At 42.4% G+C, this 26,078-nt stretch overlaps 1 protein-coding gene across 4 annotated transcripts in view; it reads left to right on the forward strand.

Annotated features, from left to right (window-relative positions):
• The window catches only part of clcn3 (chloride channel 3), a 66,807-nt gene extending 41,141 nt beyond the window's left edge, over positions 1-25,666 (forward strand). For 2 of the 4 annotated variants that reach the window (XM_080451098.1, XM_080451097.1), the window contains exons 4-14: positions 242-429; positions 2,172-2,294; positions 6,029-6,235; positions 8,258-8,338; positions 9,818-10,070; positions 10,810-11,102; positions 11,823-12,009; positions 12,419-12,817; positions 13,576-13,792; positions 15,129-15,204; positions 22,015-25,666. In XM_080451098.1, coding sequence (XP_080307224.1) covers positions 242-429; positions 2,172-2,294; positions 6,029-6,235; positions 8,258-8,338; positions 9,818-10,070; positions 10,810-11,102; positions 11,823-12,009; positions 12,419-12,817; positions 13,576-13,792; positions 15,129-15,204; positions 22,015-22,200 — 2,210 coding nt within the window. In that variant the 3' untranslated portion in view covers positions 22,201-25,666. Of the gene's footprint in view, positions 1-241; positions 430-2,171; positions 2,295-6,028; positions 6,236-8,257; positions 8,339-9,817; positions 10,071-10,809; positions 11,103-11,822; positions 12,010-12,418; positions 12,818-13,575; positions 13,793-15,128; positions 15,205-17,449; positions 17,500-22,014 lie in introns of all 4 variants that reach the window. The other 2 variants (XM_080451100.1, XM_080451099.1) reach the window with 2 other exon arrangements.
• Positions 25,667-26,078: the final 412 nt, after the last annotated feature.

Here is a 26,078-nt window from a genome sequence, read left to right on the forward strand (position 1 = left end):
CACACACACACACACACACACACACACACACACACACACTCACACTCACACTCACAACACAGACAACACACACACACACACACAGAGACAGAGACAGACAGAGCATATAATATGACTGAAACTGCACAGACAATGACATGTAGTGTTAGTATGGTCCTTTAATTTCCCTCCTGTCCTCATCTGCTGTAAATCTTTGTAGCACATTTCACAAAACGTTTTCTTCCTCTTCTTGTCCAATCAGGTGCTTTGGCCGGCCTGATTGACATCGCTGCTGATTGGTTGGCCGACCTGAAGGAGGGGGTGTGTCTGAGCGCCATGTGGTTCAACCACGAGCAGTGCTGCTGGACGTCCAATGAGACCACGTTTGAAGAGAGGGACAAGTGTCCCCAGTGGAAGAGCTGGGCTGAGCTCATACTTGGTCAGGCTGAGGTAGGACCACTCACACACACACACACGTACGTTTGTATTATTATAATGTTTCCCAAACAGTGGGTCGGGACCCATGTTTGGGTCGCGGACCAATTTTTTGGGGTCGCGACTAAATATTCCCTTTTTTAGTTTTCTACATTTATAAATGGGGTCTTGAGCTAAAAAGTTTGGGAACCACTACTATACTTGTGAAGACAAACATTTTAGGACAGCGGTTTTATGAATGCGACAATCATTTTCCTTACCCCATTTTTAATCCTAGCCCTAAAGCCTAGAAAATAGCTCAAACAAACAAACAAACACACACAGACACACACACACACACACACACACACACACACACACACACACACACACACTCTGTGTGTCGCTGTCGGGCAGAAACGTTGTATCTATATTTCATCGTTTTTATTTTCATAAATGAATGCCTTATTTTATACCTCATCATATGATGAATGCCCTATTTTATACCTCATCATATGACGGTGTCGTGCAAAAGAGAGATCAGCAGGTCTACAAGGGCACTGTGAGCTGCTGTTTTTGAAAATGAAAAAAATTAAAAAAAATTAAATGACATGCCCAAAACAGGGATGCCAGGTTGAAAGTGGTTAAGTCTTGTCTGTGGATTTTATGAATATTTAACTAATGAAAAGTATTAACAAGAGTTTGTGACTAAAGTAAAACGTTTTTTTTTCCTGAAAAGTAACGGTTTGTGTACATGCAGTACAAGGTTCCCACGCAACAGTGACGATATGCATCCATGCTTGTACTAATTAACAATGGTATTATTAAATATTCTGTATATAATTACCTGCATTCTCGCACATTCATTCATCCTTTTATCACACAAACACACATGCCTGCACGCTCGCATAGCTATTTCCTTACAATTTATTCTAGTCTCACATGCTAACCCTTTCACACCTTCATCTACGTTGTCCTCTTCTCATTGTTTAAAGTTCTCAGTCGCCACGACTGATTTCAGACATTTGGATTCCATAGAATGTCCTTCATGGACGCACGTCGTGCACCGAAAATAGCCGATTATACATCGCCTATTTTCAGTTATTAGTTATTTTAAGATTAAAGAGTATTTGAAGTGGTGAAAGTAGCGATAGAATACATGTTCAATCTCCCAGAAAACCCTAATGATCTCGGATATTTCATAAAAGCAAGGGTTAAAGCCTTGATCTGTCATTTATTCGACTGGTTGGGCTGTATGGCTACTAAAACATCATCATTCATTTTATCATTTTATTTGTGATAATTGTTTATGAAACACAGCGCTAGTGTGTGGGTGCTCTTTTCACACTGTTTCACATATCGCAGATTAGGACTTAGCCCAGTGGTTCTCAACCTGTGGGTCCCCACATGATTTTTCGGGGGTCCCCAGATGACAGTTGTGTGACAATTTAAGGACCTTTAAGACAGTTTTAATACCTAAAAAAACAATACTGCATCAAACGTAATCAACAAATTGTACTATAAAAACTGGCCAAATTGTCAAATAATAAAAGAGTGTGAAACATTGTGAAAATAGCCGATTTACGCCGAGGTGTTGTGAGCTTGTAGATCTGCTGTTTTCACAATATTATCTGTGGAACCGAGTCAAACTAAATCTAATGCCTCAATTATTTGGGGGGTCACGGCCTGAAAAAGTTGAGAACCACTGACACTGACAATATTGTTTAGTCGTGAGATTTTGTTTTGCCTGAATCCATCCATGTCTTCTTCCTCTACAGGGCCCAGGCTCATACATTATGAACTACTTCATGTATATCTACTGGGCTCTGTCCTTTGCCTTCCTGGCCGTCTGCCTGGTGAAGGTGTTCGCCCCGTACGCCTGCGGTTCCGGGATCCCTGAGGTAAGGTTTGATACCAGCAGTCACCCACTCACCTAAAAACAAAACAAAAACTGAGCTATGATGACTAGTACTACTATAGCTAATGACTAAATATACTGACAATTTCGTCAAGAAATAAAAACTAGTTAAAATGTTATGGAGGGACTAGTGGAGAAGAGATCTAGTATAACTAAGATAAGTCATTTTATGCGCATTGGATGCGCGTGGGTGTTGCACTCCGGGGGAAAAAAGCAGATATACAAGCCCACAACGCGTCGCGGAGCTTGTAGATCGGCTATTGTAGATCAGTGAATTATGAATCGGGCATTACGACAAATACATTTTAGTCAACTTAATCAACTGTAAATTTAGTCGACTAAAATCTTATGATATTCAGTCAACTAAAACTAGACTAAAAGTAAAACATTTTAGATGACAAAAATATGTCTAAAACTAAATAGAATTTTATTCAAAAGACTGACTAAAATTAAATCAAAATTTGCTGTCAGTCAACACTGCTTGAAAGCAGGTCCCTTTTGTGGTGCGTTTTCTTTTCCCATCATGGGTTCTTTCATTAGTTTTTCCTTGCCCGATTGAGGGTCTATGGACAGGGGGTGTTGTTTTGTTTCCTTTTATTAAATGTGAGCATGTAAAGCCCTTTCAGCTTTACAGCCTCTCTATTTTATTTTTTTATGTTTAGAGTTTATAGATATACATGTGTAATTGGCAAAATGTTCGCAGTGCTCAGCTTTGCTCTCTTGTGTATTTTATCCCTGTGTAAAAAGAAAACTGCTACTGGGCTGTCGCTGTCCATCATCTGTGGTGCTGAACCATTCGACAATAAATTAGATTTATATATTTTCAATTCCTGTGCAGGGAGGTTATAACAGTGAAAGTGTGTGTGGTTTCTGATTCTCTCATGTACTCTGATTTACAAAGGCTAGGAAAAAAGGTTAATTGTCTAATTCGTCCCTGCTGAGCGCACCCGATCTTCATGTGTGTGTGTGCGCGCGCGCGCGAGGCGGTCAGAGAGACTTGTAAATGTATTAAAGCGTCTGCTAAATGCCTCAATTGATTGTAAATTCTCTCTCTCTGGAAAGCAATTGCATGGACACGTTTTGAATTATAACCTTTGATTAACTGAGGATCAAACATAATTGACGCAAGGAATTAACAATCACACGTTGCAGATTACAGAGACATTTTATTCACAGAATTCTGTTTACAATTTCGTGCATGTGGTGGGATCTCAAGATCAGTTTGTTCATACAGCTTCACAACCATTTTAACCCCTTTATCCATATTTTATACGTTGGCTATTGAAAAATAGCAGATGTACAAGCTCACAGCTTGTCACTTCGTGCTGTGCTGCGAGCTTGCACATCTGCTAATTTTGAAAAAAAAATTACGCTTTTGAATTTGGACACAAATCTTCTCTTCTGGGGGGTCCCTGGCACAAAACCTTTGAAGATGGGAATCCGCTGCCAAATATATATTCATTTGGGCGTCCTTGGCAGATTTTTTTTTGAGAACTACTGCATTACACAGTATGGCGCTGCGGCCCATCAGAACATAATGATGTGCTTAATAATGAACCACCTGTCTTATTTACACAAACTGCAAGTCAGGACCAATTTCTTCTTTACAAAACACTGCATGATATAATTACACACATGGATACAAACACACAAACTGTCTAGAATTGTGTAATATAATAATAGACTACATGAACACATCAATATTCCGTCGTTCTTAACTGTCTGGGAGTGGGGCGCCAACAATAAAGAATAGTTTGGAATGACTTTTCTGTTCTGACAGTTCTGACAATTGTGCCACTGTAATCCTTTGTTTTTGTCCAGGTTTCGTTCTGGCTGTGATTAACACATATCTTTTGGGGTCTCATAATGGGTCGGGTGGGTCAGGTTTTGAAAAACCATGACCTGCGCATCACTAGCATATGGTATCTACTGTATGTAACATTCAACTTAGTGGAGCAGACAGTACTGTTATCTACTGTATATATATTTCGGCAAATATAAAAAATATATACTTTGCATGCACTGATGACAAAAGTATTTGGAGACCGTTTTCCTTGGCCTACTGGCAGTGTTCACGAACAGTTTGGCGCTGATTGGTCTTGCGGAAAATAGGACCTTTTGCCTATGGCCTGGCGGAGACAATGACCCCAAGGTTATTCTTCACTTGGGCATGTTTTGGGTGTTTCTTTTTTTCTTCATCAAAGTGCTTGGTTGTGCTCAGTCAGGTGGTTGCAAAAAAGTCTTGGAAATAATTGTTGTCGGCTAAAGCACTATCCCTTTTTTGAGAACTACTGCATTACACAGTATGGCGCTGCGGCCCATCATAACATAATGATGTGCTTAATAATGAACCACCTGTCTTATTTACACAAACTGCAAGTCAGGACCAATTTCTTCTTTACAAAACACTGCATGATATAATTACACACATGGATACAAACACACAAACTGTCTAGAATTGTGTAATATAATAATAGACTACATGAACACATCAATATTCCGTCGTTCTTAACTGTCTGGGAGTGGGGCGCCAACAATAAAGAATAGTTTGGAATGACTTTTCTGTTCTGACAGTTCTGACAATTGTGCCACTGTAATCCTTTGTTTTTGTCCAGGTTTCGTTCTGGCTGTGATTAACACATATCTTTTGGGGTCTCATAATGGGTCGGGTGGGTCAGGTTTTGAAAAACCATGACCTGCGCATCACTAGCATATGGTATCTACTGTATGTAACATTCAACTTAGTGGAGCAGACAGTACTGTTATCTACTGTATATATATTTCGGCAAATATAAAAAATATATACTTTGCATGCACTGATGACAAAAGTATTTGGAGACCGTTTTCCTTGGCCTACTGGCAGTGTTCACGAACAGTTTGGCGCTGATTGGTCTTGCGGAAAATAGGACCTTTTGCCTATGGCCTGGCGGAGACAATGACCCCAAGGTTATTCTTCACTTGGGCATGTTTTGGGTGTTTATTTTTTTCTTCATCAAAGTGCTTGGTTGTGCTCAGTCAGGTGGTTGCAAAAAAGTCTTGGAAATAATTGTTGTCGGCTAAAGCACTATCCCTTTTCTCTTAGATTGTTTCCTCTCATACTCTGTTCTGTACGTAGTACAGCCCAGTCACTGCAACACAGCTATCCATGGGATTGTTGTTGAATATGTATTTGTGTCCTGGTGTCGACTCAGCCTAACGTGCTACCTATTGATTCTCTGCGGGTCTGACAAACTAGGTGCAGCACAGGAAGTAGTGTGTCCGAATCTGTCCAGCCTGATGCTGGACATGTCAAACGAAAATGAATCAATATTTGATGCTATTGCATCTCGCTAGAGTTTCAATGTATTAATTTCTAACCGCTGATATAAACCCCAAAAGTCATACAAGTTGAGATGTTTTCAGCTGAATGGACAAAGGATTGTGGGGTTTGTTTGCAGTTTGGATGGCTTTAATGTTGCAGCTCTGTTGACGTTTTGGAGAAGTGTGCGGTTACAGTCTGTGAGTGTGGAGAGCCATTTTGAAGTGAGCGTTCTGAGCCTTTTGGAATATGGCCTCATGTTGCCATGGGAACAGCAGGGTTGGAGAGGCATATGGAAGAGAGTGGTTGGTAACTTGTCCCTTCCCTTGTCTTCCCTTTCTCCCTTCTACCAATCTCACCTCTTCCACCCCTCAATCTCTCTCTCTCTCTCTCTCATCCCTCCTTCTCTCCCTCCTCAGATCAAGACCATCCTGAGTGGGTTCATCATCCGGGGCTACCTGGGGAAGTGGACCCTGATGATAAAGACCATCACCCTGGTCCTAGCTGTGGCGTCGGGCCTCAGTCTGGGGAAGGAGGGCCCCCTGGTCCACGTGGCCTGCTGCTGCGGGAACATCTTCTCCTACCTCTTCCCCAAGTACAGCAAGAACGAAGCCAAGAAACGAGAGGTGAGATGACCATTTTTAGATATAAACTGTTTGAAATGCAAAACTAGACAAATGAGTGTTTCTGCATGCATGTCCACCAGAGAGTGCTGAAAATTCCAAATCAAACGTGGGCTTAAATACAGACACAGGGTTATGATCAGCATGCTTCTCATGCTGATCAGCGTATTGATTTGGAGCGTTAGAACTTTAAAAAAACTTTTAATGTTTTTTGGTAAATTAAGCAAAAGGACATTTGAATTCAGTAAAAAGAAAGAAAAGAACAAAGAAGTGTAGAGTTAATAGTGTAGAGTTCCTAAAGGTGCAGTAAGTTGCACAGGAACTCAAAGTAGCAGTAATTAGTTGCTGTAAAAGCTTTTTGATTTTAACCCCTTAAGCCCTTCATCATGTGACAAATAGCTGAGCTGATCTACAAGCTCACAGCGTGTAACATTGTGACGTGTCGTGAACTTGTAGATGGGCTAATTTGAATTTAAAAAACTACTTTTGAAATGAAATGACATAAGGATGGCACAGTTCCTTTTTTGGGGATTTATTTTTGGCTTTTTATGCCTTTTATTATTGATAGGACAGTAGGTTGACAGGAAATGGGGAGAGAGAGATGTGACACGCAGCTAAGGTCGTCAGGATCGGGACTCGAACCTGCGACGTGCTGTCAGGCTATTGTAGCATAGGTGCTAAGGTTGGGCGATATTCCTATCGGCCATTGTGAGCTTGTAGGATCTGCTATTTTCGGCGTACGACCGAGTATACATTCGGCTGTAACACGTGCAGTGTCGGGTGAATGAAAAAAACTACCGTAATTTTCGCACTATAAGCCGCACCTGAATATAAGCCGCAGCAGCTAAATTGAATGATTTGTACATATATAAGCCGCACTGGACTATAAGCTGCGGGTGTAAAATCCATAGATTTAGGAGGTCCCCTAGTGGCCGTTAGCTGTAAAAATCCATAGATAAGCCGCACCGTTATATAAGCCGCAGGGTCGAAAAATTGGAAAAAAGTTGCGGCTTATATGAGACGGCATGACTGTATTTCTGCTGCCATGCACCAATCTCACTCTCTCACTGACCAGACTTGTTTAGACAACAAAGAATTGTAAATCAATTGTAAATCACTTCCATAGGATATTATTTTAGCACTAAGCTAAGATCACAGGCTAGGAGATGAAGTGAAGTTGAAGCAGAGAAGCCTACCTCAGTTTGCAGCAACGATGTGGCGAAACACACCCATCCAGGTTAACTTTTTTATATTCGAACAAATAATAAATCGTGGTGCTGCGGGATAAATCACCCGTCCGGGCCGCCCTCCCCTGTAACTAAAGGGACTTGCAGTGCGCATTCACATTTCAAATCGCATTGATTGACTGGTGATGTAAACATAAGCTGACACAAGTTTTAATATCTAGACTTGACAGCAAAAGTTAAGAATCAAGTGCTTGATCTTGTGAAACCGTGGGACACGCGTTACCGTGTCATCAAGCTTGCAAATGCACAGCGAGGATTTGCAGAAACTGAAGCTTTAGTTTCAATTTAGTTTTTATATAAAAAATATGTATACAGCTATCATCAAACGTACAGTAGCTGATAAACAGACTACTAGAAAAGCATAAGCTATTCCCTATTTAATTTGGCTATATTTGAAGAGTTTAATGCTCGAGGAGGCAGACCATTAGGATACATTTATTGCTAAATAAAATGTCAAATATTGTCCGAAGAATCGCCTAATGATAAAAACATTCGACGATCGGACTCATCCAATCGCCGACTGCCGATATATTGTCCAATCGCCCAACCTTAATAGGTGCCCAGACTGCTACGCCAGCGGTCCGGGCCAAGGATGGCACAGTTAATGTGGTTAATGGCTTCTTAGACATTCTCGTGGTACCTTTTCTTGGTTCCACTCTTCTTATGATGACTGTGTGTGCCCCTCAGTACAAGCGTGTGTGTGTGTGTGTGTGTGTGTGTGTGTGACCTGTGTTCTGGCTTCGATCTCTGCTGAGGTGCGTTTGTTTTGTCCACTCAGGTCCTCTCTGCTGCCTCAGCAGCCGGTGTGTCCGTGGCTTTCGGCGCCCCCATAGGAGGAGTGCTCTTCAGCTTGGAGGAGGTATGCCTCTCAATGTATCCACATCAACGGGACTACACATAATAAAATAACATTTTGAACACTATCACTTTATGTAAACCGTATGACAATGAATATACTCTATTTTCCTATTTGACATTTTCCTTTTTTCTTATGATTTATCTTTTGAGCTGCAATCTGAAAGCTTGAAACTTTAAACTTGTAGTGACAATAAAGTTGGAGTTGAAGCTAGCTTACAGGCTCAATTTGTAAAGATCGGGTTCAAGACGATTGTCCCAAATGGGAAGTTTGGTTTTATTGGAGTTGGGGTATTCATACAATATGATCTATATATTTTAACCTATATTCCTCTGTTGCTCCCATTTAAACTGTGTTATTCAAAAGTGTTTTCAGTCAGTATATAATATAAATATTTGTAAGAATTCTGATTCTGAATTCAAAACATGTATAACCTGTAGGTACTCTTGTGTGTTATAACTGAGGAAGCTTTGAGGAACTATGACAGGATTGAGATGCATTGAATTTTAATATTCTGTTCATAAATGGTACCATATAAATGTTGTCTCATCAGCAGTAGTAGCTATTTGTAGTTGGAAGCTACACATCACATTTAGACAAACTCTACAGAGAATCCACTGTAGATAAACTAATTAGATCAAATACTATGTCTATTCACATAAAAATAGAAAATGTTCTTGTCACTGGCTTCATTTTCAGATTTATCTTAGTTTTCTGAGGTATTGAAATGTTACAGAACACCATTGAGTGGTTAATAAGTTATGGACATTTGAATTTTGCTTTGTTATGTTTTGTGAATATTTTCTCCAGGGACTATTTTGGGCTTGGGGACTTTTCAAAGCAATCCAATATTTTGTGTGTTACATTATTAATAATCTCAAGCAAAGTTTGAAGTCTCTGCAAGTTGATTTTCATACCATACTCAAATAAATAGTACCCAATGGCTTCCTCTAAAATCAAACAAACTACGATCAGCAGTGACGTATTCACGTATTCTGTAGGTGATACTCAATAGGCTAAACACATGGTAGACCACCGACCAGTATGGTTCTTTTAGCCCATTTAAACCGGGAACACATCTGTTTAACCACTTAAAACCATTATTTTATACTTTGGCTATTCAAAAATAGCAGATATACAAGCTCATAGCGCGGCACAGCTTGTAGATCTGTTATTTTGGAGAAAAAAAATAAGTTTGTGCAAATCTTTGAATATATCTTATTTTTAAAGCAAACATTTTGAACTCAAATCTTTGCTTCTGGGGGTCCCTGGAACAAAATATTTTCAGGTGGGGGTCGGCGGCCACATAAATATCATTTTAGTGGTCCTTGACATGAAAAAGTTTTGAGAACCACTGACATAGAAACATATGTTTTTTCAGAAAACTGTGTAGGATTTTAGAAGACATTTTGTAGAATCGGAACCTCAGGCCATAACGGGTTAAAATCTGCAACCCCCCTCCTCTTCTTCTCTCCTGTCCAGGTGAGCTACTACTTCCCTCTGAAGACGCTGTGGCGTTCCTTCTTCGCCGCACTGGTGGCGGCGTTCGTCCTGCGCTCCATCAACCCGTTTGGCAACAGCCGGCTGGTGCTGTTCTACGTGGAGTACCACACGCCCTGGTACCTGTTCGAGCTCATCCCCTTCATCCTGCTGGGGGTGTTCGGGGGCTTGTGGGGGGCCTTCTTCATAAAATGCAACATCGCCTGGTGCAGACGACGCAAGTCCACCCGCTTTGGTGAGGAGACTTCTCGCCAGAGCCCCGACCAATGCCAATTTTTGGGGGGATCGGATGCTGATCCCAATTTCTTTGTGTCCCAGTGCCACCGGTTACCGATATTTTGACAAAAAGTGTAAAATTCACAAATCAAACCTTTAGATTTTATTATCTTCTATTTGATAACCTTTAACTTTGAACCTTTAATAAGCAAATTATAAGCACGTTTTATTTAACCACTTAAGCCCTATTCAAAACCTTTTTTCAAATAGCTCATCTATAAGCTCACAATGCTATGCATTGTGATCTTGTAGATCTGCTATTTTAGAAAACCTTTTGAAAACTTAATAATGCCTGAAAATAGGGACACCAGGTTGTTGAAAGTGGTTAAATATTGGGACATACCGATACCAATGTCGTTTAAAAAAGACAAATAATAGCTGCTTGCAACGCAATAATAGTGAGCTTACAACGCGTCACTTCGTGACTCGTTTTAAGCTTGTAGATCTGCTATTATTATTATTTTTTTAAAGTATAGTCAGTCATTTCTTTGTATATTTTGAGTTATTTGTCATATTTGCCCTGTGCAATTTCTTTTATTACAACGCTTAAAAGGCAAACCGAAATAACGTTTTTATTCATATGTTCATATTTATTCATATGTGTGACAATTAATCGTCAACTTAAATGTATAATCGTGACAGCCCTTACTTGACGTTACTTTTTCCCGTCCCTCTGCCCCACACACACACACACACAGGCAAGTACCCAGTCCTGGAGGTGATCCTGGTGGCGGCCATCACCGCGATCGTGGCCTTCCCCAACCCGTACACGCGGCAGAACACCAGCGAGCTGATCAAGGAGCTGTTCACGGACTGCGGCCCGCTGGAGTCCTCCCAGCTCTGCCAGTACCGCAGCCAGATGAACGGCAGCAAGGCCTTCACCGACACGCCCAACCGGCCCGCGGGGCCGGGCGTCTACTCCGCCATGTGGCAGCTCTGCCTGGCGCTCATCTTCAAGATCATCATGACCATATTCACCTTCGGCCTCAAGGTACAGTGGGGGAGGGGCACGGATGTGATAAGCGATGGGGTTTTATTATTAAATACATTTAATTAATAATAGGTTTCTCAAGATACCTGTTTAGTGTCTGTGTAGAGATTCGATATGCCTTACATATTACGTGCATTTTGAGGATTTTCTGCACAAAATCTCCATGGTTAAATTAAATATAAAAGGCTAAACCTCTGTGTATTAACAATGTCTGTCAATTAACATTATGTGATTATTAATAACTTTTACTTTAGCCCATTAAGACCTGGAACTGTGTCATTTTTAGATGTGAGCTAAAAAGTATTATTTTACACTTTTGGCTATTCAAAAATAGCAGATCTACAAGCTCATAGCGCGGCACCGAGTGCCGCGCTACGAGCTTGTAGATCTGCTATTTTTGAAAAATCGTGAAAATGTGTACAAATCTTTGAATATATATATTTCTAAAGCGAACATTTTTAACTCAAATCTTTGCTTCTGGGGGTCTCTGGAACAAAATATTTTGATGGGGGTCTGTGGCCAAACATATAATTTTGGGGGTCCTTGACATGAAAAGGATTGAGCACCACTGATATAGAAACATACGTTTTTCAGAATACTGTTGAGATTTAGGAGACATGTAGAATTGGCTTCAGGTCTCAATGGGTTAGTGCACTAACCCTAAACCCTCATGCGAGTGTAACGACCACGGTATCAAAACCCTTCTGGTGCCCTCCTCAGGTTCCAGCGGGCCTGTTCATCCCCAGCATGGCCATCGGGGCGATAGCGGGCCGCATCGTGGGCATCGCCGTGGAGCAGCTGGCGTACTATCACCACGACTGGTTCCTGTTCAAAGAGTGGTGCGAGGTGGGAGCAGACTGCATCACCCCGGGTCTCTACGCCATGGTGGGGGCCGCCGCATGTCTGGGTGAGTCTAACCTCGCGTCACCAGGCTTTCCACCATGGAGAAAAGCCTGGTATTCATTTTCCGGTGGGCGTCACATAGTTTTTGTTCCCCACATAATGCAAATTAAATTAGTTTAGTCTCGCTAGTCGTGCTCTTTTGGTATAATAACCTTTGAACTCATATATTCAAAGATTTGCACAAACGTTCACGATTTTTCAAAAATTGCAGATCTATAAGCTCATAGCGTGGCACAAAGTTACGCACTATGAGCTTGTATACCTGCTATTTTTGAATAGCCAAAATATGAGATACATGGTTAAAGTGGTTAAAATGATTTTGATGCTATATTAACTGATTTGGACCCCACTTTGAGAGCCAATGCTGTAAGATTCTAAGTCTTTCCTCTGCCCCGTCCCGTCGGCGTGGCCAGGCGGCGTGACCCGCATGACCGTCTCCCTGGTGGTCATCGTGTTCGAGTTGACGGGCGGCCTGGAGTACATCGTGCCCCTCATGGCGGCGGTCATGACCAGCAAGTGGGTGGGCGACGCGTTCGGCCGCGAGGGCATCTACGAGGCCCACATCCGCCTCAACGGCTACCCCTTCCTGGACGCCAAGGAGGAGTTCACGCACACCACGCTGGCCCGGGACGTGATGCGGCCGCGGCAGAGCGACCCGCCGCTGGCCGTGCTGACCCAGGACGACCTGACGGTGGAGGACCTCCAGGCGGTCATCAACGAGACGAGCTACAACGGTTTCCCCGTCATCGTGTCCAAGGAGTCTCAGAGGCTGGTGGGCTTCGCCCTGCGCAGGGACATCACCATCGCTATAGGTGAGGCTTCCAAGTGCTGCCAAAGGTTTTACATGAACCCATTTAGACCTGTTACGCCTATACGTTGTTATACCTTTCAAGCTGGGAACGCCTCTGTGTCATTTTAGTTGTTGCTATATATTGCTGTTGTCAGGCAGAAACCTCTTATATATATTCTAACTTTTTGTGTTTTTCGTAAATGAATGCCCTACTTGATCATACTACAAACAGCGTCACACAAAAGTATCAAAAGTAGCGGATGTACAAGCTTGAAACCCGGCACGAAGGATATGAGGTTTCCACCCGACAGAGACGATATATAGCAACTATTTAGATTTTTTTTAAACGTTTTTCAGGAAACTTGGGTAGGATTTAGAAGGCGTTTTTAGAATCGACCTCGGGTCTTAATGGGTTAAAGGCTCTTTTCCCCTCCCGAGAAAGAAAAATGCACGCCCTTCTTTGCCTCCATATTATGCATGGATGGCACCCTTTCTGCTGACTGGAATCTCCGTGTCAGCATGTGCCCTTCTTTGTCCCCATAAACGACTTAAGTGGATTAAAGTGTAACTTGAACAAATAAATGTTCCTGATAATGAGCATGCCCTCCCCCTCTGTCTCCTTCTTTCTCCCTCTCCCTCTTTCTTTTCCGTCCGTCTCACTTGTTTCTGTCTCTCCCACATTTCTCTCTTCATCTCTCTCTGTCTCTTTCCCGTTGTCTGTCCCCTTTTCCGTTTCTCTTTCTTCCTCCCCACCCTCCTCCACTCCGTCCCATCAAACAGAGAACGCGCGTCGTAAACAGGAGGGCATCATGCTGAACTCCAGGGTGTACTTCACCCAGCATGCCCCCACCCTGCCGGCCGACAGCCCCCGGCCCCTCAAGCTGCGCTCCATCCTGGACATGAGCCCCTTCACCGTCACCGACCACACCCCCATGGAGATCGTGGTGGACATCTTCAGGAAGATGGGCCTCCGCCAGTGTCTGGTCACTCACAACGGGTAAGTAAGACATTTGAACGGAATGGGAAAAACGTATGCGTGTGTACATTCTGTACAAAAACTAAATTTGATGCAGGGAAGAGGTAGCACTGAGGGAAAGGGCAGACGACTTTCTGCTTCCCCCCCAGTTCTCCTTTCTTTCATTCACACTAGCTAACATTTTAAAGGGGGCACAGTGAACAGACAAGCACTTGTGCACACACACACACACACACAAACACAACATTGCATGGCCCCTGTAACCAGCATGTTCTGTGCCCTAGTCGAAGTTGTACTTGATTGCGTGCCGATTTTGTGCACCGACAATAGAAGATCTATAAGACTGCAGATCAGCTATTTGTGGTCTGCGACACAGGCGGGCAACTAAGAATAAATCATCCTTAACTGCCCTGACCTGTACCCTGCTACTGAAGAAATACCACCTGGTTTATTCAGTAGTGGGAACTCGACTACCACATAACGGGTATTTTGACAAATTAACTCACACAAGGCAGCTTTCTTAAGGAAGCCAGTGCACGTCTGCTCCCAAAACGAGAAGTGAAAAGGAATTTGGGTTTGGGGAAGAAAGTCTTAAGTTATTCGGCGTGATTTCTCATATGATTAAGAAAGGAGAACAATGGCACTGTTCATGGTAATGCTAGCGCTGAGAAGTTCTTTCACCATCAGGTGCTCCAGTCATCAGGGAAGGAACTGTCGTCTCTCTAGGGAGTCACCTGCTGGGGAGATTTAGTAATTACAGGACAAATTTGTTTACAGCATTTAATTACTAAGTGAAGTGCAGGGTCTGAGGTCTCATATGGCAGCAGCATGTTTGTTTTTATTATATTTTCAATTGTTTTGAATCCTTGTTAATACCCCACATTTAATTGTATTTTTATTGAGTTTTGATACAGTGACAATGAGCGTTTAGTAGATCGATTTGATTCAGTTAAAATCTTTTTTTTTAAAAGACTAGTCAAATAAAATGTATTGAAACGTGTTCCTTATTTCCATTACATTATATTACAGAAACAACTCAACTCTCACCAATTCAACTCTCGCCACCACTCACTCACTCACCCGCTCTTACAAATACTAGTGTCCAATTCCAGTCCCTCAAAATTCCACTTTTATTAACAGTTTTATTATGTTGACTGCCTTTTATGTTGTGTAGTGTTAAGTTTAAGTTATTTATTTGTGTTAAGTTATCCCTGTTATGTATGCTTTGTGCTGCTGCTGTCTCGTATCTCTCTCTCTCCCTCCCTGTCTGTCTCTCTCTCTGTCTCTCTCTCTTGTTGTTGTTGTTGTTGATGTTGTTGTGTGGGGGTTGTTGCCGAGTAACGGGTGTGTGTTGCAGGATTGTGTTGGGCATCATCACAAAGAAGAATATTTTAACACATCTGGAGGAGCTGAAGCAACACACGGAGCCCCTGGTGACTAGCCACGCCCCCTCCCTCTTTTAAACCCCTCCCCCCCACACACCTCTGTTCTCTTAGGCTCCGCCTCTTAGGAAGGGATGCATGAAACTTGTGGTGTGGAGTGTATATATATAAAGTGTTGACAGTTCCCGGTGCTTCCTAAAGAAGCCACCATCTTCTTCTCTTCCCTCCACCCGTCCTTCTCGTCACTTAACTTTTATTAAGCACTTTCACTTTGTGGGGTTTGGTGGTTTGGTGTGGACTTCCCTTCTAACGGAGATGTTCATCGTAGCAACAAAACAAAAAGAATGCGTAGAGCATAATTTCTTGGCATCCATTTTCATTGCTAAGCAGCTGCTCATTACAGTTTAGCGAGTCAACGTAGAATACATTTTCGCTAGTCTTTTTCCTAGCTTGGTAATATATATGGGTCCTGTAATGGTGGACCTCTAATGGGAACTGTCACAAACAGAGACTTTACTAGTTTCCCTGACTATAGCTTTGCCAGTCCATGCTCATGAAGCTGCATCTTAGTTCCAGTAACTCCTGCTTAGTAGTGTGTGTGAACTGTGTCACAAGCATGTCCTGTTAACCACTTGAGCCCTATATACCAGTGGTTCTCAAAGTGGAGTCCAGGGACTCTCTGGGTTCCTTTTCGAGGAGCAGTCCAAATTGACCCTTTGCAAGTCTGTAACTCTGACAGTATACAAATGGAACCAAATGGAGCCGTTCCGTTCGTATACTGTCAGAGAGTTGAGTGGAGACCGTGACATTTAAAAGTTTTGAGAACCATTGCTATATACAGTTCTTCATTCTTTGGAGAATAGCGAAAATAGCCACCTACAAGCTTGTAGTTCTGATATTTTCGCTATTGTTTTGTTAATCTTTGACTATTTCTGACAGTATAACGACGTGCCCAAAAGAGGGGCACCAGGGTTAAAGTGGTTAAAGGACCATACCGGCATCACTACATGTTTTTGGCCTATAGTACAACTTCCGCCATATAACGTACATAGGTTCGATGCCAAGCAAGCAATGTGTCGATGTGTGTACCTGAGTAAGACTCTTAACCCCTAATTGCTCCCAGAGCACCGTAGAATGTCTGCTCACTGCTCCTAGTTGTTCTAGGATGAGTAAATGCAGAGGACAAATTTCACGTACAGTATGTGCAAATATACAGTGACAATAAAACCACCCCAAGGAGTGGGGACTATTCTATTCTACATAAGAGTTCAAAACATTTAATCCCTGACCGAGTGGATCACATTTGGATTTTGGGTGTTAAAGATATTATTTGATTAAAGGACCTCTTTAATCAAATAATATTAAAATGTTCACAAACACCCACTAAAGTTGAAAGTAGTAGAGATCTGGAAACGAGTCTTAAGCATTTTCAAGTGTATCTTCGTATAATTGGTCCTCTCTCATTGCCATTATAAGATGGTACCATTTCAGTCTACTCGGTCTGTGTCTCAGAAGGAGGGCTGGGAACTGTTCAGAAACCTGCATTAGCGTGGCACCGAGTGCCGCACTATGAGTGTTTTTGCAAAAATCTCTCTCTCTTTCCATCGATGATGTCATTGGTAGGCAGGTTTCTGAACTCCCCACAGCCCCTTAGCCCACCAATGACATGCAGAGTGAGCAGACGGAAATTGTGCCATTTTATTATGAGCATTAGTGAGGACCAATTATATCGTTGCTTATATCGTTGCTGTCTGGCAGAAACCTCTTATCTCCATATTTAAACTTTTTATTTTTCATAAATTAATACCCTACTCCTACTTCGTCATACTACCGTTTCACAAAAGTAGCAAAAATAACCCATCTACAAGCTCTTGCATCGAAATGCGTTTTGAGCTTGCAGATTGCCAAAGTTCTGAATGGACATTGTGATGCCATGCTGGTATGGTCCTTCAGGATTGGTAGAAGACTTTAAAATAGCATTCATTCCCCCATCCTTAGAAAGCGATATCTTCATAATCAATCATGTTTTTTTTGTGTTTGTGTGATCTATGTCTGTGTGTGTGTGATCTATAAGAGTCATGTTTAAGATTATTATCGCATCATACTACATATATATCTCTCTCTCACACACACCCACACACCCACACACACACACACACACACACACACACCATAAGACAGCCATCTCTTTGGGGAAAAGTTATCTACCACAGTTAACAACTGCTTTTCCCTTTCTTTTTCTTTCTTTTTGTTTTCTTTTTTCTTTCTAATCCCCCTCGCCCCCGGGTCTGCACAGATCGATGACATCTGACCCTGACTCGTAGCCGTGACCTAAACAACCACTTGGCGAGTAGCTAGCCGCCTTTGGGAAGCAGATCATTGTTTGTTTATTTCTAAGGGGTGTGGGGGGATATTGATTATTTTTAGGGGTGCAACATTTAATCAAATCGATTTAATTGATTATATAGAATAATAGATCATTAATATAGTATCCCTATTTTGGGCATGTCATAATATGTCATGCCCAAAATAGGGATTAGATTAGATATTAGAGCGAAGAGTTTTCAAAAATAGTGAAAATAGTCGATCTACAAGCTCACAACGTGAAAAATGCGTTGCGAGCTTGTAGATCGGCTATTGTCACTGTTTTTTTAATGACACCGCTGTGCGACCTATACAATAGGGCCTAAGATGTTAATCGTTTCATTGATATCTAAAACAAATAAATAAATATTTTAAAAGCACACTTATCGGTTATTTCGAAAAAGTAAGCGATAGAATGATCGCTTAGAAAATAATGGATAGTTGCAGCCCTAATTATTTTCTGGAGGGGAAGAGGGAGGGAGGGAGAAGAGATTAAGAGGGATAATGTTCGATTCCCCCAGTATCCGTCCACTCTTCCTCTTCCTCCAAGCCTCCCCTGGTGCTAGAAGGGTGTGTAGTGCTACAATGAGCCCTGTGGTGTGATTTGATGGTATAGCTGTAGTGGTTCTAGTGAGCTAGCTTTTCAAGGCCTGGGTTATACTTGGTTGTGTGTGGTTTTTGCACGCCGGAAATAGCCGATCTACAAGCGCACAGCGCGTTGCGCTGCAAACTTGTAGATCGGCTGTTTTCGGTACGCAACACCGCCGCACAACTAAGAATAAATGAGCCGTAATATTATGACCAAGCCAATCCCCTGCACTCCTCTGGCATCCTCCCATGTTGTCACCCCACCCTTAAACTCCTCACCCCCCAAACCTCTCTGATATGAATCGATCCAGTCTTAGCCTGGTGTCCCAAATGCATTTTAGCGCTACGGTCACTTATTGGTTTATATTTAGAATATGGCCTTAGGGCTAATTTGCCTTTGGGAAATTCTGATTTGCTTCACTTAGCATTTTTAGTATTTCCTCCAGTATTTCTCCTGCTCCTCAGTAGTTCTATAGCAGTAAATCAAGCTCCACTCCTACAGGTCATAGCCTCTTGGAGGCCGTCTCAACTCAGACCTGGGTTCAAATGCTGCTCATATTTTTTTTAGACATTCTATTGTACTGTATGTGCATTTTATCTGTTTAAAAAAAGTTCAAATACAGTTGAGTGAAAGTTGTAATAAGCTTCCTCTGGGCACCAGACAAGTATCAATTCTCCCTCATAATAATTACGCACAACAACTGAATTACATTCAAAAGCTTGTTGTTTAAATATTTTCTTTCTTTGTCAATTTACGTCTGCGGCATGTGATCATATTTATATATATATCACACATTTTCTGTTCATGCAATTGGTAATTGTAGAATATTGGCACATCAGGAATATTAAAATGTTCACAAACACCCACTAAAGTTGAAAGTAGTAGAGATCTGGAAACTAAAAAATACAACGAGAAATGCGAAATTACCATTTTAGGTACGTACTAGACCAGTAGTTCCCAAACCTTGGGATTTTGTCACACATTATTATTGCAATATATACTATATAGAACTGTACAAAAAGTACTGTATCAGTACTTTGTGCATACCCAATACAGAGGCAAATTCTATACACATTTTCATCTTGTGTTATAGAGACTATTTTGCATGGATATGAATACAGGTGTGCCTTGAGATTTGTACTTGCTCTTTGGTGTGCCTTGGACACACAACGTGTGAAAACCACTGTACTAGACCAGTCTTGATTTGTACTTTAAAACTTGAAAATATGAACTAAATGAAAGGCTAAGTCTGTCTGGCCGCCTGGTGACCCTGGTTTACTTTAATGAAATGATGAAGCTATTCGGAGCCGAGGTCTGCATTGTTCTATTCCTGTAGCGAACCACCTCTCCTGACCACTACCACATCTTCCTGCTCAGACACACTTTTCTCTCCAAGTTCTGGAGATGCCTCTCTGCATCTTCTCTGCACCTTAAAGGACCTTACCAGCGTCTGCACATGTCATTGTCTATACACAACTTTGGCCATATAGCGTACATAACTCTAGACCATTTTATCTCACATTAAGCTAGGCTCACACTACAATAATGTAAATCTCGGGGAGATTTTGGCTTTGAGGCTGTTTGGAAACGATCATTCTCTGCCCAGATGATCCTGTAGTTTGAAGGGTTCACATATCTAATCTCAAACCTAACAACCTGCTCACAGACTCATCGATAATTATCGAACGTGTTTGATATTTATCTGGGATGGACGCACGCAAGTACATCAGCTCAGAAAGACTAAGTGTACAAGAGTGAAGTGTGAAACGGAGAGCCGAATCTAGGACGCATCTGAAACGAAGGATTTTCACAAGGCTGAATTTCTATGCCTAGCATATGTTTTCCCTCACCTTTTTATCATGATTAGCAGTGAATGGGGATGAGTAAGGACCAAATATAACAACATAATGCAGTCTAAAGAAGAAGGAAGAATTGTTTACGTTTATGTATCGTATGTGGTCAAAGTTGTTATTAGATGATGCCGGTATGGTCCTTTAAAACTGTTCATGGCTGAATTCAAGAGCGCTGGTACTTGCTGCTCACTATGGTCATTTGTAAACATTATGAAATGTAATGCGTCCCATTTGCATGACACCTCATTCCAGAAACCAAAAGTTTCCAGAGTAAGCTTGTGAGGTGCTCTTGAATCAGCCTGACCAGGCACTTAGAATATTGAGCCAAGTCAGACCTATTGTCTGTTGTTTGGTTGGCAATGAAGAAGTATTATGTACAAGGAGAGGACAAGGGAGGAGCCCATTTTACAATGGAGTGTCTGAAAAATTGGCGCACAACATACTTGTGAATTTTCATTATATTGCCGTTAGTCACAGTTTTCCGGAAGCAAAAATGATAGTTACATATTTGCGCACTACGTATGATCACAGGCTTCGTTTGCTAATGGGGCTTCATGGGTTGAACGTCGTCATGTACATAAAGATGTGTGGATCAAGCCATAGAGCCCTATTTGGGCGAAGCCTGTGCGGAATAAAACAAAAGAAGCAACACGATAATCTTGGACAGTCTGCTATGGGGGCATCAAGCAGCAGTGTATATCCATAATGTAGAATAATGACTCGACACAAACCCGTGTCTGTCTACACCTCCAGACAGGCACGTTAGCATACCCACACTGCCCTCATGTCTTCACAGTGGGAACTTTGCTTTAATCTTTGATTTTTAAAACTCAATTCTATTATTTGGATGATGACACAAGTTATGAATATCTTTCAAAAACGGAAAATGTATGTATGAGAAAATTATTTGATTGGATTTGGATAACCATACACTTCAGCCTTCTCTTTGCAGTCAGGATGTCATGCTCGCACTGCCTGTGTGTCCTGCTGACTGGCTGGGATGTGAACAGAAAACGGGGTCAAAGGCAGGAAAACATAAACAAATAGGATGTTATGCACCGAAGAAAGTGCATTCTTCGACAGATCGTAACAATATTGTCTCCTCACTTGTCCTCTCAGACCCTGAATGCCATGAGGGCAATTATGTCTACTCCTTTTCCACTCCTCCAAGGTTCTGTGTTCACGCTACTTCCTGTTCACCACTTCCTGTTTCCTGTAGGAATCCAGTTCACTCTGCTGTTCACCAGGCTTCTGGACCGCTCTCCCTTTTAAACGAGAACCGTCACAACGACGTCTCAAATGGCACCCTGCTCCCCGTGGAGTGCACTTAAAACCGAGCATTATGCGAGAGCGAGTGTCAGATATTTAAGAGTGCCAAATCTCGGTCGGTGGCGGGGTGCCATTTTGAATGTCATCACAATTCACTCACTCCTCCTGCAGTACTCACCTCCTCTTCTTTCCACCGGCTGTAGTTCTTCAGGAACTCATGTTTTTGTTGGCACGGCTGCTGTTGATGCATTTGACACATTAACAAGGTTCTCTCTTTACCTTGAGGTCTATGTGGCGAATGATATTTGATCCGATAATGTTTTACTTTGGCTTTTTAGTGTGGTGGCAAAGAAGCTGTTTTTTGCTCACGTATATATAGCATCCTTTTTGCTGTTCCCAGGTAAAAAAAAAAGAAAGATGAAAAAAATCTCCTTTTTTGTTCAAAACAGATGTGTCAGACCTCCTTTATTCACCTGCTGAACCGAGCCATTGTGCCAACAAAAACATGACGTCATTCTGTCTCCAACACCCCAAATGGGATGCTGCCATCTTCAGCCTGAGTTATACTTTGTTGTGTGCAGGTGTCGTGAATCGAAAAACAGCCTCATCTACATGCTCGGATCTGCAATTTTTATTTGCCATGCGACACCGGCACGCAACCAAGTATAAATTAGCCATCACTCCTACTGACTTTCTCTCTTCTATCCTTCCCTTTCCCCTGTCTCTCCTCCTCACCACCACCCCACCTCTCTCCCCTCTCCCTCTCTCCTCTGTCTCCCCCTGCAGGCGGCTCCTTGGTATTATCACAAAAAAAGACATCCTCCGTCACATGGCCCAAATGGCCGACAAAGATCCAGAGTCCATCATGTTCAACTGATCCCCTCCTTCATGGACCGTGGGACAGGAGGGGGAGGAGGAGAGGAGAGCGAGGAGGATGAGGTGGTGCACCTCCTGGATGGCTCCAATCTCTGACATACGGCCCGCCCCTTTTTTCCAGCTCCATAGAATCCTCCACCACTACCGCCAAACACTAAGGTGACCCCGCCCACAGGCCCCCCTGCTGAGAGACTGCCCCCCGGTGGCCATGAGAGGGGCGAAAAAAAGGACGATGAGCCAAGAGACTCAATTTATTATCATTTTGGCTGCTGAGGACTCAGTGAGGTCACAGGTTGAGGCGTATATACATGTATACACACACACATACAGGAATACACTTTTACAGACGGCTATATGCACACAGCTATCACACTTTTGCACAGATGTCACCCAACAAGCATGCTTTCTCGTGTGCTGCTGAACCGCTCTGGCACACAAACACACAGAGCTAGGAACGTCATGCAACCACAGTGAATCTCCTTCGCCCCTATATAGAAACACACACACACACACACACCTGCCGCTTGTCCTGCTTCTGGCGGGTTGCAGTGTACGCCGCTGTGTGCTGGCCTGGCTCAGGGGTCAGAGGTCAGAATGATCCGCTGGGAGGCGAGGAGGGACCATCAGACACCTTGAGATGACGCCAGGCCACCGTCCCTAGATTTAACTCCTCATACACACACACACACACACACCCGCAACCCGTCCATCCTTAAAAGAGCATTGTTTACCTGTGAAATGTGTGTATTTGTGTGTGCGCTTGTGAACGTGCGTATCGCTAGTCCCTCTACATTCCGGTCAGGTTGCTGATGTAACTCTGCCTCTCTTCCCCCAAGCAAGGCAGCCTATTTGAGGTGGCTTTAAAGTGTGTGTGTGTAATGTATGTGTGAGTGAGGTGGATGCACACTGTATTTCAAGAACAAAGAAGTTCCCTTTCAGGAGGAATAAGTGTGCATTAAAAGTCTGTATGAGTTCATTTCTGAGCCATGGTGAACTGTGTGTGTGTTTGTTAGATGGCAGACACCCATCGACCTCCGCTCTGTCCATTGAAGGGCGACGGAGAACGTAAAGAGGGGGGAAAAGAAGGAAAACCTAATTTGAGTTCTTCTGTGTAAAGTTACTCTGTTACAGGAACCACACACACACACACAAAATGAAACAACTTTTCCTTTGTTTTCTTCTATTACTATGCTACTACTTTTAGAGTATTGATCTTGCTATAATCAACTAACTTTTTACAGCTTGACATGAAAAAAATACAAGACTGGAAATCTGCACTTTTCTTTCAAAGTGGCATCTGTTGATGTTGTTTCATGAGGAGGAAGATGATGATGATGCACAGTGGCCGTGTTAAAAAAAAAACTCCCCCCCCCCCCCCCCCCCCCCCCCCTCCTTTCGCTGATGCTGTATCAAGGTGTGTAAGAAGTAATGTCCTGTATTTTCAAACTTTTTTTCTCATTGGATATCCATGTCATCATCCCCTTGCAGCGTCCATGAGAAATGAGTGCGAAGTCCCTTTATACTTAGTTGTGCACCAGAGTGTCGCACACAGAAAATAGCAGGTCTCCAAGCTTGTAGATCTGTTATTTTTGTGTGCGCGACGTGGTGCGCTACCACGTATATACATGTACAAATAATGCTTCTCAAAAGAGTCGTGAGATGAAGTCGATATTGGCCAAAGAGTCAACAAATGTGGCAATCTCTGAAAGCACGGTAACAGGCAAAAGCCACGCGTTATGCCTTATTGTTTGGGCAAAACTAAAATATTGCAAAATATGAGGCAATAATCTGTCACCTCCGCCACATTATGACTGGTTCAAATGTAACGGGTGTTTGGGGTTTACTGCAAAGGTACAGTAAGATGTTACTCACATAGAAAGCAAAGTACAAATTGACTTTGAAATGCTATATGGGATTCCCTGTACTGTCTGGCACTCCTACCCGATGGTGGCAGGCACCACCCCTGTGGTACCTGAGGTAGAATAAAGTCCATGCTAACAATTGTATGCAAATGCTAGTTGACCCATGTCTTTGGTTCATACATACCATGTTCTCAAAGTGGGATCTTTGACAGGATTCGAGGGGGTCCCCAGCTAAATGATTGATAGTTGGGAACCAAATGGACCCTTGCAGCTCTGTAACTATGGGAGTGGAGCCAAAGGGACCTTACGGGTCCATTTTGTTCCATTTGTACACAAGCTACGGGGGTCTGTGGCCTATTGCATACCTAGGTATGCTATCCACAAACCCTTACCTCTGCGCTTCATGAGTGGATGGTGTTAAATATACATGGTTATGTCATCACATTGCTTTTAGTCATAGTGGGTATATAGCTTGAGGAACCGTTCAATGGACAGGTGGCGCCATCTAGGGAGGTTTTCGCCATTACTTTCCCATGGGGTGACGTCCCGTTCTCCTTCTAGATACTAACAATATTGATTAGACCAATCTAAACCCTAAACCTACCACGTCCACTAAGTGTCCTAACAACACATTTGGGCCTGTCATTATTTGTGTATGTTCAAATGCAGGAGCAAGAATAAAGCAGCATTCACCCTCTACTTGTGCGCTTGTCAAAGTGGTCCCCCCCTCCCCCAGGTCACCGATCCTTGTTCTGTTGTCTCCCTCATGACATCATGTCCCTGCATCACAATTCTCCACCATTTCCCGGAACACAGTATTGGCCATTGTTGTGTTGTATACATATATAATAATGATGCATGATTCTGCTATTGACGCAAGGCGCGTACGTATTCCATATGGCGCGTGTAGAGGGGATAAAGGACTTTGGGACGGGTGGAGGATTGGGAAGGCAGAGGCAAACCAGTAGCACCTTACCCTGCAGAGTGAGCTGAAGAGTGAGCAAGACTCCAGACATGTGTTTTAACCCATTCAATCCGGGAACGCATCTATGTCACTTTAGATTTCTTTGGCTATTAAAATATTGCAGATATACAAGCTCATAGCACGGCACTGAGTGCCACGCTATTAGCTTGTATATCTGCCATTTTTTAGGGAGAAAATGCAAATCTTTGAATATATATACATTTTTAACTCTTTGCTTCTGCATGGGGGTCCCTGGAACAAAATATTTTGAGATGGGGGTCCGTGGCCAAAAACATATCACTTTGGGTGGTCCTTGACATGAAAAAGTTTGAGAACCAAGTTGTTTTTTTTCAAAAAGAGAAAAAGATATTTGTAGAATCCCCAGAAGCAAAGCTTTTGAGTTATAGTATGCGTTCCTGAATTGAATGCGTTCAGTGAGAGTGATGGAGGGAGGTGTTATTCATTGTATTCTTTCTTTCTAATGCAGTGACTGTCCTACTCTGTGTTGACAAGGAGAGCCATCGCCTTCGTTAACCGGTGGTGTTGCCTAACATTGTATTTCATACTGATCGATGTTTTTCCTTTTCTTTTCTTTTTTATTTATGGGTAGTTCTTATAGTTGTACATTACGAAGAATTTTATGTATGATTAAATTGATGGTTTGATTGTACATTAAAAAAAAAAAAAAAGTAAAGATTAAATTTTGTTTTAAATTAAAAACAAATGTTCCAAGTTGCATAGTGTGGGTCTGGATGCTTTCTTTTCTAAGCATATAAAATGTGTAGTACAGTTGTAGTTTACACTATATATCCCTGTTTTGCACTTAAATAAACTAAACAGCGTCGCTGTAGATCAGCTATTTTCAGTGAGCTACACCATGCTCAACGAAGCATAATCAAGCGTTTACTGCAGATTTGTCTTACAGCATGGATTTCTACATGGACAAGGGCAATTCTTTCAACATGAAATGCTGCATTCATGTTCAGGAGATCGGAAAAGGCAATTCTCTTGAATGTCTCCTTGTACAGCCAGCCATGGAAACGGGGCATTTGCATTTCTTTCACCATAGTAAATGCTCAATTCATGTCTGGAGAGGGCACTTTTTTTTACAGACTGGTAAAAGGGCAGGTGCTCAAGTCCGATTTGAT

This window comes from Gymnoscopelus braueri (assembly GCF_963280865.1).
Source record: "Gymnoscopelus braueri genome assembly, chromosome: 15".
Taxonomy (NCBI): Eukaryota; Metazoa; Chordata; class Actinopteri; order Myctophiformes; family Myctophidae; genus Gymnoscopelus; species Gymnoscopelus braueri.